General features: G+C 35.1%; 2 protein-coding genes across 5 annotated transcripts in view; one reads left to right on the forward strand and one right to left on the reverse strand.

Moving 5' to 3' along the window:
* The window catches only part of LOC127853031 (aldehyde dehydrogenase family 16 member A1-like), a 37207-nt gene extending 25291 nt beyond the window's left edge, over window positions 1-11916 (reverse strand). Inside the window, exons 1-3 of the mRNA XM_052387157.1 lie at window positions 11773-11916; window positions 977-1079; window positions 421-547 (exon numbers count right to left, since the gene is read on the reverse strand). Coding sequence (XP_052243117.1) covers window positions 421-547; window positions 977-1079; window positions 11773-11874 — 332 coding nt within the window. The 5' untranslated portion in view covers window positions 11875-11916. The remainder of the gene's footprint in view (window positions 1-420; window positions 548-976; window positions 1080-11772) is intronic.
* LOC127853038 (PIH1 domain-containing protein 1-like) overlaps window positions 11894-12364 on the forward strand; it is a 29409-nt gene continuing 28938 nt past the window's right edge. For 3 of the 4 annotated variants that reach the window (XM_052387169.1, XM_052387170.1, XM_052387172.1), the window contains exon 1: window positions 11894-12013. The gene's annotated coding sequence lies outside the window, so the exon portion shown is untranslated. The remainder of the gene's footprint in view (window positions 12014-12364) is intronic. The other variant, XM_052387171.1, reaches the window with a different exon arrangement.

Genomic DNA, 12364 nt, shown 5'->3' on the forward strand with positions numbered 1-12364 from the left:
AAAATCTATTTTTAGCCTCGGTGACCTTGACCTTGAACCCAGTGACCTCAAACCTCATCAAAAGGTAGAGGTCCATGCAAGGTACCTACATGCCAAATATGAAAGAGATCGGTAAAGTAATGAAGGCGATATGAGAAACGGTAACAAAAGTGTGACGGAAAGAAGGAAGGAAGGAAGGAAGGAAGGAAGGAAGGAAGGAAGGAGGGAGGGAGGGAGGGAGGGAGGGAGGGAGGGAGGGAGGGAGGGAGGGAGGGAGGGAGGGAGGGAGGGAGGGAGGGAGGGAGGGAGGGAGGGAGGGAGGGAGGGAGGGAGGGAGGGAGGGAGGGAGGGAGGATGGCAACTATATGCTCCGTCGAAATTTTATTTCGGGGAGCATAAAAAAGAGAAATTGAATTTTAAAATGTTTGTGTTTTTGCTCACCTGTACATGTATCTGGCTCGCACATGTGGCGGGGTTTTATTCCAGGACTCGTATGCATGCCGCGCTGACTTGACAGCCATGTCAACATCATCATTTGTCCCCTGTAAGGTGGTCGCTAGATTCTGTCCTGAAAGTCACGCATCATTCAACTGTAAAGGCACATCTGTGATACAACTGTGATTGAAATTTAAACAAGCCCACTGGCTCTAAACTGGTTATATTTTACTGTGCTTTGACAGATTTTCAGTCATATACATGTATAGGTGGCTTGTGACATTTTCTCGGTAATAATTAATAATTAAAGAATTCTGTCTTTCTTGGTGGATCTGCAAATTTCAATAAAGGCTCCAAGGAATATGACAGATAATAACATTTTGTAAAGTAGTGCAGTTATTTCTGGCATGTTTGACCATTTGACAAGTTCTTTTTAAAGTTAACACCATTTTGTACACAATTAATTTAATTTTGTATGGACAGGTTATAGATTAAGAGATGTAATTTCAGGGTGTCAAATTTGTTCTTCCATTCCCAAATATCCAATGGTTGCCATGGTTACCTGTTGCCGGGTTCTTGGTCTGATATGTCTTGCGCCCCTCAGGTTTCACCCACTTGCCGTCTATGAAGTGCCCAAAGCTCCTCTCATGGTCGTCCAGCCAGGCCTAGAACATCAGTGAACAACACTCTATCAGGAAGGGAACCATCTTGGATCACAAAGAGTACAAGGTGCTGCTTAACCCTTTACCCTTAAGATATGCATTTCAACTCTTTTGTATTCCTTCAGAAAATAAAATTAAAATAAAGACTTTTTTCATAAGATTCAAGTTTTAAAGGTTTCACTTCAAACTCAAAGATACTGATGCACAGCAAACAGCATAAAACCTTAACAGACTGTGAGTTACTCGCTGTTTTCACTTTGCTACTGAGTGGGGAAAGATTATTGGGGGCAGGTGGACAGCCGGACAAGTCTTTTGACAATTTCTATTATTTCAATCCATCTGGGGAATTTCTTTTTACTACACTTGTGAATAAGGATTTATGGCACAAACTATTTTTTTACAATTACATTGATTGGTACAACTATATTAAATTTTAACCAATTTTCACATTTTGGTTTTTGACTGACAAAGAGGGGGAACCAAAAAGTAGCAGGGCACATCATCCTTCTATTTCACACCAGATCTTCTCCTTTATCAGGACACTCACAGGCTATTGAAAATTAAGGAAAACGATTATTTGTGTTAACCTACACATTTAACAATGCAAATAAAGGCCTGACCTGGTAAAAGAATAAACTGTAGTACTGTTCTAATTTCAATGCCGAATAGTTGTGTATATAGGATTTTGTTTAATCGTTCATTATCTGTCAATGCATGCATTATGTTGTAACAAGTGAAATAACAATCTTGGCTAAGAAAAATGTTTAAAATATTGGTTCATTAAAAGATAATCATCCTTCAAAATCGGTAAAATAATATAACTTTTGTAATGCTTTTTCTTGATAATTAGGAAAATACGTAAAGTTTAGTATAGCCCTTATATTTCACAGTTCAATATGGAAGACTGAGTGACGCAGTACGTGGTAGCACGTTGGCTTTTGCTTCAAGACATGCCAGATGCAAATACCGTTTTCAGCAATATTATTTATTCAACTTTTTTTCTTGCTAAAATTATTAGTTAAGACTTTTTTAATGACATTTTTCAAAAATACGTAAATTTGTGAACAAGTCCCTATAAAGAATTTTATTCAGTGCATTCTACACTTTGAAGCAATATTTTGCTGTATTTTATTGATAGTTTTTGTCCTGGTAAACTGACATTTAAATGACATTTAAAAGAAGATAAAACACCTGTTATTTAAATACCACCACTGCCAATAATATTTTCAATACGAGTTTGAATTTGAAATGTCAGCAAAAAACCTATGACAGTGATTACAGTAGGTTTCTTTTCTTAAAGTTATATTGGTAAAGCAATTTGCGTTAATACAAGAAAACCAATTTTTTCCCATGTAAAAACTACTGAGTGGATCCAATATTATCTGAGTGGAAGTTAATTTACTTAATTGCTTGTTTATTTAAAATAGCTCATTTTGGGACAGTTTTATTTTTTAGCTGTCTTTTAACAGGTAATCGGTGATAATCAATGCCAAAAAGTATCTTGTTACCCCAATTTAGTCGACCCTATCCTTCTCAACTCATGGTTTGGCTTTTTAAATAAAGTTTTAGCAAAGAACCATTTTACTGATTTTGCTTAAAAGCCTTTGGTTAAGAACAGTTTTATCAAGAATTAAACAGCTTTATCAATCAATTAATTAAAGGTTTTTGCAAAATGATATGAATTTATGAGAATTGTTAACATTTTCAATTGTGAAATAAAGCTGAGTAAGCAAATGGTTAGCCACAGTGGATGCTGTATTTATAGCAGCAGTCTTGCAATAGAGAGATGAGAGACCTGTCCTATTGAACATAGTAAGAAATATTTACATTACAATGCAACTTTTCCAAGAACATAAAGCAAAAAGGATATGCACTAATATCTCTGATAATTAAATTAATTTTTGTTTCAATTGCTAACATTTTTAAACAGCTGTACACAATCATGAATTAAAATGTTGTAAGATCGATGATTAGAACTTACCCAAGATTTTTTGTGTAATGTTGGATTTTTCATACATGTACCATAGCACAGTTGTCAATTAACCAAATCATTTTCGTGGGCTAGCTCGTTAACTAGTATGCCAGTAATTACAACTTCCCTATTTTAAGCTGGGGTAGGGGGAGAATGCCTGAAGAAAGAATTCCATGGCCAATCCAAAAACAAGTTACGTGGCAGGGCCACGGATGGAACAGGTGATCCTTTGATTTGCATTCCAGCCCTATACCAACTGAGCCAGCTAGCCAGTACCTAACCAAGGTGTTTGAACCCAGGTACCATTCCCAAAAAACACGAAAGTATTGGTTTTACCCATGATTTCATGCTTTGTATTAATTTACAAGAGCCTTAGTTATGAAAGTTGAAAGCATAATTGAAACAAATTAAATAGGATAAATAGTGATCAGTAAAAATATATTAGAGTAGATATATGCTAACAAGACAAGGCTGATAACTGAAGTGCACATTAAATCTGAATTGATAAATATTGATTTCTCTGCAGGAATTTCAATCAAAGCTGATTCTTCAAGACTTGATTTTTGATGCAAGCATTTTGAAATTTTCTCACTTTTGACTCCTTCTTATTATGTGCATGGCATGAATAAGAAGCAAATGTTGCCAAGAGCTTAATATGAAACATATTTTTCATGCAATGTGTGTTGTTTGCATGGCATTTCATTTAAGTTTATGAAAAACAACATTTGCAGAGTATTTAACAAATATTTAGAAAGAAAAAAACAATTGACTGAAGTATTTTGACCACTCAATATTTCATTTGATCCCTGAAAATGTAAAGTCTTTCACCCCTTGTTTTCACAATCTATTGATATCCCTGATCTAAATGATTGATATTGATTGGTGTTTTGGTTTAACTATAAGTTTTGAAGCAATCAGATAGTGTATCTCTTGCAACATTGATTGTTTTTTGGTTCAAATTAATAAAAACAGTAAAATGACAGACATCAGTTAGATTTGTTTTGCTGTTTTTTCAACTTAAAAACATGTCTGCATGGGTGTTAAAAAACCCCACTATAAAGATGATAAACTTTAAGCTTCTTTTAATTGCTGTGTGCAGACTTGACCACAAAAAGATTAAAAGGGCTTCGATAGGTATATAATTAGCCCATGAGTTTGAATGAAACTTAAAATTCAAAACCAAACATGGCGTATGCAGCAAAATAAATAGGTTAGTACTTAAGTCTTAAGACTGATTTAAATGGAAATGTGCCAAACGTGCTTACTTTCTATTTTCTACCACAGCCTAATCTGCCTCATATTTACTTAACAGAGATTAATTTATGCATACCCTTCTAGCTGACTTGTACGACTATGGCACGCTTTAATGAGATTACTTGCAACACCACATGCATTATTCAGGCTGTTTTGAATTATTGCTGTAACAAGCAAATCCTGATTGTCACAATGTGCTTAACATTAAGTGTGCTTGAAATATTAATTACCAGTACTTTAATTAAATATTAAACAAATTTAAGAATATCAGATTTTACTATTCAAATTAGAATTTACTTTTTAAAACTTTTTTACTTGGCAAACAAGTTTATTATATATTCTAATCTTTGGATATTCAAAAACTCACTCAAATATAAGAATTAGAAATTCTGATTTCATTAACAAGAGGGCCTGAAAGGCCCAAAGTCGCTCACCTGAGATTACAAGATATTATTGGGACAAATCTCCTGACCAAGTTTCATGAAGATCGGAAAATAAATGTGGCCTCTAGAGTGTTAACAAGGTTTTACTAAAGCCATATAAGGAAAAATGCCCCGCCCCCTGGTGGCCATGTTTTTCAACCAACCAGCATCATTTTCGAACTCATCCAAGATATTATTTGGATGAATCTTCTGACCAAGTTTCATGAAGATCGGACAATAAATGTGGCCTCTAGAGAGTTAACAAGATTTTACTATAGCCATATATAGCCATAAGGAAAAATGCCCCGCCCCTTGGCATCCATGTTTTTCAAGCAAACGTTACCATTTTCGAACTCATCCAAGATATCATTGAGACCAATCTCCTGACCAAATTTTATGAAGATTGGACAATAAATGTGGCGTCTAGAGAGTGAACAAGATTCTACTATAGCCATATATAGCCATATTAGGAAAAATGCCCCGCCCCTTGGCAGCCATGTTTTTCAAGCAAACGTTACCATTTTCGAACTCATCTAAGATATCATTGAGACCAATCTTCTGACCAAATTTCATGAAGATTGGACAATAAATGTGGCCTCTAGAGAGTGAACAAGGCAAATGTTTACGTCGCACAACGCACAACACACAAGCACGACGGACAAAATTCGATCACAAAAGCTCACCATGAGCACGTTGTGCTCAGGTGAGCTAAAAATAATATATATAAAATATTATTCTAAAAAATAAAAGTTGAAACAATCACAAAGCAGCGTTGAAACTTTTGTGCAGACGACATTAATGTATACGTAACTTTTTTTATAACAGCTGTCATAATTAAATGAACAAGATTATAGTTTTCATAATTGGCATAAAGGAGGGAATCAGTGTCTTTTGCTAGTATATTGTCTGTCACAACATATGTCCATGAGGGGCAGCAATTATAGCAAAAGAGATTATTGATTACAATTACTTTCATTTGCTTTCATTAATTCTCATCATCAGCTAGATTGCGTATCCCACCCACAAGCTGTGATATCATAAAGTTTATAGGTATGAACTGATTTTCAAAATGTATTTTCTTCTCAGTAACAAATTGTACTTGGAGAGGGTGTATATCATGCTGTACACCACAGTTCATAATTGCCCAAAATAAACAATAATGTTAATGGTTAGATGTGTAGCTATTTCTTTGAGAATGTGAATATATTTACTGCAAATCATCAAATTTTGCACTTTAAATACCTAATTTAAATTAAGTTGTAATGTGCTACAAAAGATATATACAAAGATAAAGATCTTATACAGGTAATTCTGTGCCCTACACAATTTTAACTGCCAATTCAAAAGACCATACTTTTCATGCTTTGACCGCTTATGAGATCTTGATTTTGATTACATAGAACAATGAAATATTTTTTATGGGAATACCATACAGGGCTCGACAAATTTTTGTTCAGCAACTTGCCCTGCAGGGCGAGTAGCTAATATTTTCACTTGCCCTGCTGTAATATGTACTTGCCCTGCAATTTATTGAAAACAAATGCAATAAATCAGTAACTTATGTTTTATTGTGATTTTCTATTGGTAAATATCTGGTAAATATTTACGATAAAAGTGCTCAAAAATTTCAAGAAACACAAACATTCACCATTTTTCTATAGTATCCAATAAATTTGTGGCATTTGTTACTTTTTAAAGATGTGATGAAATAACGTCCATTCGGGCGTTTTTTTCCCCCCACTTTAAACGCGTAAATCGCCTGACGTGATGTTCATGTTTTAATACAACACAAAATACACCCACACTTTCCATGCGACGTTCTACATGTCTGCATAATTTTTGCATGCTTTTTATTAAGACAAAGGATAAAGCACAGTTTATTTAAGTTAACGCTAGAATTTGTGAATGTTGCGTAAGCATTAAAATTTGGAAGCGTAACGGGAACAGGACTAATTTTAGCTTAGTGTGCAATAATCAGCATCCGGTTAATTTTCAATTGCCGATAAATTCAACGTTGATTTGTGTGGTAAAGATGTGTTAAAACTTGAAATTTTAATCTTTTCGGCCAGAAATGCCACTCGCCATGCAGGACGAGCGCTGTCGGAATATTCACTCGTCTGGAGCCGATGCCTACTCGTAATTATGAGCGTGCGAGTGGATCTGTCGAGCCCTGCCATATCATGGAAACTTAAGGACAATGAAAATGTGAGTTAACATTTGAACATCTGACAATGACAATATGAAATATTTCCAGGGGATTTTGAGGCACACGCTTGAATATACAGAAGACTGACAACAACATATCCTAAAAGCTCTCCATGGTACCTAGACAGATAAGTTAAACAAGAGCTGTCTCAATAAGAGGACATATGCCCCCAAAAAACGCTTTGATACAAGTTATGAGCATTTTTCGAAACCTAAACGCAGATTTCGAAACCTACACGCGGACCCTAAGTTCAAGGTCAAGGTCAAAGGGGTCAAAATGTTTGTGCGTATGGAAAGGCTTTGTTTATATACACATGCATACCAAATATGAAGGTTGTATCTGAAGCGACATAGAAGTTATGAGCATTTTTCGAAACCTAAACGCAGATTTTGAAACCTAAACGCGGACCATAAATTCAATGTCAAGGTCAAAGGGGTCAACATTTTTGTGCGTACGGAGGTTGTATCTGAAGCGACATAGAAGTTATGAGCATTTTTCGAAAACTAAACACAGATTTCGAAACCTAAACGCGGACCCTAAGTTCAATGTCAAGGGGTCAACATTTTTGTGTGTACGGAAAGGCCTTGTTTATATACACATGCATACAAATTTGAAGGTTGTATCGGAAGCGACATAAAAGTTATGAGCATTTTTCGAAACCTAAACGCAGATTTCGAAACCTAAACGCAGACCCTTTGATAAGTTCAATGTCCAGGTCAAAGGGGTCAACATTTTTGTGCGTATGGAAAGGCCTTGTTTATATACACATGCATACCAAATATGAAAGTTACATCTGAAGCGACATCTATAGAAGTTATGAACATTTTTCAAAACCTAAACGCAAAGTGTGACGGAAAGACAGACGGTCCGATCACTATATGCCCTCCTTCGGGGCATAAAAAGAATATTTATAATTCTATTCTACCTGAATTCATACAAAACAGCCAGAGTTGGACTATCCTCCAAAGCAGAGTATGAATTTTAGTCACTTACTTTATTGTGACCCGACAAGTACTTGATTCTAATTAGCAGGATTGGGGTTAACTGTAAAATCTTATGTAAGCTTACAATTTTGATAAGAAAACAAGAGCTTTTACCATAGGATGACATATGCCCCCTATAAACGCTTTGATAGAAGTTATGAGCATTTTTCGAAACCTAAAAGCAGATTTCGAAACCTAAACGTGGATCCTAAGTTCAAGGTCAAGGTCACAGGTGTAAATTTTTGTGTGCGTATGGAAAAGCCTTGTTCATATAAACATGCATACCAAATACGAAGGTTATATATCATGAGCATTTTTCGAAACCTAAACGCAGATTTCGAAACCTTAACGCGGACCCTAAGTTCGAGGTCAAGGTCTTAGGGGTAAAACAATTTGTGCATATGGAAAGGCCTTGTCCATGTTCACATGCATACCAAATATGAAGATATATCTCAAGGGACATAGAAGTTATGATCATTTTTCAAAACCTAAACGCAAAGTTAGATGGACAGACGGATGGACGGACGGACAGACGGACGGACAGTGCAATCACTATATGCCCTCCTTCGGGGGCATAAAAATGGCATGCAAATTCATTAAAACATCAATACAGTCAAAACTGAGAACAGCAGTCAGTCAAGAGAAATGGCCAAAGTGACTGCTGTTGACAAGTGACGGCTGTTCTCGGATCACCACTGTTTAGATGGTTGGTGAGTTGGTAGTATTGCTACAATGTTACCCCAACCAGTCATTCCCACTAAGTGTAAAACAAAGGCTTATTGACGATAAATATGCATAATAACAAACATAATGAATAATACATTAATATCTTTATATTTATATATATATTTATTTAATTTCATAGCTATTTTTAAACTAAATCTATGAGTTTATCAACAACAAAATTGTTGTTTATTGATGAATCTCGTTAATTCAGTAAATCTGAAAGTTTGTATTACATTAATTGGGAGAGATTTTTATATAAAGGTTATCATGTGTCATTGACCTCACATCCAAAAAACTTTTAAAAGCTGAATCACTGTCATAAACCAGAAGTAAAGTATAACTGTATTGTTCTCATTCAAAGAAAAAGACAACAAAATCTTGTTAAAATTTACTTAGTTTGTTATTTAAGTTGCAATTCAATGTCATTTTTTCCTTAATAGACGATCACTAATCCCTTTAACGCTTTCTTATAACAACACTCGCCAGCTTAGAGTTGTTTTAAACACCTTATCAGCGATAGAGATCAATTGACTTTGTCATGCGCTCATGCTTTGTCGTTATGACTGCAGCCGATAATTGCACCTGTTTCATTTGTGTTCCTTTGTGGTGTGATGTCTCAACACCAGGTAACCAGACACGTAGGGAATGTTATTGAGGGTTTGCATGGAACTATTGCCTTTGTGTGGTTAAAAACGCCATAAATAAACAATTGTGCATACATATGTATTTTTTGTGTGTGGTCTTGGGCTGAGGGGAAACACAGAGTACCAGTAGTCCAACTTTTTGACGCTCTCAAATATTAAACTACTTTTTAAATTAGTAATATTTGGAGCATACAACAGGGGAAAGACCAAAACAATGGTGCAAAGTTTTCCTTCTGTGTCTATATTGTTGCTCAGGTATTTTGTGCGCAACATTCAAGCCCCAATATCAGACAGTTAATATCAACGGATTGCAATAATATTTACATACCTGTGTAGATAATTCATTTCTCGATAATGTCCTGTTAGAATTATGTAATGACACTTTGGATTTCGCAGGCCAGAGCAATTTTAAATCCAACCACTATTCAAATTTTCAATACCTCTCAATTTGCTCGCTGTGATTTATTTATAGATAACCGAGCTACCATGTAAACCCTGTGGTTTAAATGTGAAAAATACAAGGCGGAAAACACAGTATGCATAGGTCTGTTGTGTGCGCAGAGCATTATATAGTAAAGGGATGTTATAATACTTTTCTGGATTAATTGAGCATTGTTTTTTTTCTAAAGTGACAATTAAAAATTTGGCAAGTTCTGAAATAATTAACATTTTTTATTTTTATATGGTACATAAATAATCTTTCCAAATTCACTCACATTAATAGACAGATTACACATACACGTTACACCGTAATGCCTTCTTCTGATTGGTTGACATTTAAACCTGTTTCAAAACATGGCGTGAGGTTAGTAATTGTGTTGCGATTTAAGCAGACGTTTAACTCTAGAATTATTGCCCTTCTAACTTTAATTCGACGAAATTTGAGGAAAAGATGGACTTCTGAACTAAAACTGAATGAGTTGGTAATGTTATTTTGCAATTTTACGCAAATTATAAAATGCAAATTTAAACTTTCTGGTTTTCACAGCATAATTGGTCCTTCACCAATAAGACGTTCCAAAGAATTTAGCCCATATAAAAAGTATCTCTAAATTCTTTGCGCGTCTTATAAATAAGACTAAGTCTAAGATAGTCGCGCAAAGAATTTAGAGATACTTTTTATATGGGCTAAATTCTTTGGAACGTCTCATCGGTGAAGGCCTTTTTGTGGTGGAAACCAGAAAGTTTAAATTTTCATCAATTTGCGTAAAATTGCAAAATAACATTACCAACTCATTCAGTTTTAATTTAGAAGTCCATTTTTACCTCAAATATCGTCGATTTGAAGTAAGAAAGGCATAAATTCTTCAGTTAAACTTCTGCTTAAAACGCAGAACAATCACTGACCTGTAGCCATGTCATCAAAATGATTTAAATATGAAGTAATCAGAAGAAGGCATTACGGTGTAACGTGTACGCGTAATTTTATTAAACATGAGCTTTTAACACCGACTTTTACCTAACTAGATCTAGTATGCTAATCTTTGTCGATTTAATAAGCATATGTTCAAAACAGATATGGTGCAGTTTCTATTCACTCTTCTAAGTTTCAGCAAGTTTTTATGCATGTCTTTTTCGCACCTCTGTCTGTGTTGTACTTACATTCTACGTTACATAGGACGATATACTGTAGGATCTGTATCAATATTATTTATGTACAGAATAAAAATAAAAGATGAAATTTATTTCAGAACTTTTTAATGGTCAATTTAGAAAAAAAACAATTTCTAAATTAATCCAGAAAAGTATAACATCAGTTTACTATGTAACGCTCTGCACCACAATAGACAAACTGTATTTTACGCTGTTTATTCTTCCACATTTAAACCAGATGCTTTACATCGAGGTCGTGTTATCGATTTATATCTACACAGCGAGCGAATCGAGAGATATTGAAAAATTGAATAGTGGTTGGATTTAAATTGCTCAGGCGTGCAAAATTCAAAGTGTCATTACATAATTTATACGGACCATTCTCGAGAAATGAATTATCTACACAGGTATGTAGATATTATTGCTATCCGTTGATATTAAGTGTCTTATATCGAGGCTTGAATGTTGCGCAGAAAATCCTTGCGCAACAATATAGACAAAGAAGGAAAACAGTCCAACATATTTTAAATGCCAGCCCAGTCGGACGCTCCAAATATTACCAATATAAAAAGTAGCTTAATATTTGAGAGCATCAACAAGTTGGACTAAGTCTAAGAGTACCCAGAGAAAAAACCCACCTGTCAGATATGGTGACCACCAGCCAAACTGACATGCTGATTGAACCTGGGTCACGTAGGTGAACAGCGCGTACCAACCACTGCGATAAACGAACAACCCGTCGGAACTGCCCATCAAGAACGCCCAATGTACAACATCTTATGATAATTTATAAGAGGTACAAAAACAAATGACACCGTTACATTTTTCATTCACAAAAAGTCAGTGTTCTATGCAATAATTTTGAGTGGCAGTTTTTTATTGAAATAGAAAAGTACCTGAGCTACGTTGTCTGCTTCAGGTGCAGGTCCATAGCTAAGCGTTTTAAATATTTCCTTCACAGAATTCGGCTGCACAGCTTGCATAGGTGCGGATGCCATCTTTCAAGGTCAAGGTAACCCGGAAGTTGATGGTTTCCTCCATGATTGTAAACAATACCAGTAACAACGCGTCTTTTTTTGCAAGGGTTTTGATTTTATTTTAATTGATATCCACTATTGTTGTCCGTAGACATAACAAGTAAGTTGTAGTTGATAAATGTTTTAGAATTAGAGCTCTTGTTTTCGTAAATATAAAGAATTTCTACCACAGTAAACTGGTATGATATTCGTAGTATCTTTTTTCGGACACATGGTTTAAAAGCCAGTCTAGCGGGCGCTGACTTGTAGGGAAGAAAAGAACAATTAATATTTTGCTGGATTCTTTTCGTCGGAAAAGAATAAAAACAAACACATAGCAAGGTTAAAACGTAGCAAATGAACAAAGTACGACTCTTAGTCTGAACACTGAACAGTTAAATAACGTAGTCTCTTAACATATAAGTTCGTGCACCTTAAAAGGCATATCTTTCACGAAAAATCATTAGACAGT

Source organism: Dreissena polymorpha, chromosome 12 (genome assembly GCF_020536995.1).
Source record: "Dreissena polymorpha isolate Duluth1 chromosome 12, UMN_Dpol_1.0, whole genome shotgun sequence".
NCBI lineage: Eukaryota > Metazoa > Mollusca > Bivalvia > Myida > Dreissenidae > Dreissena > Dreissena polymorpha.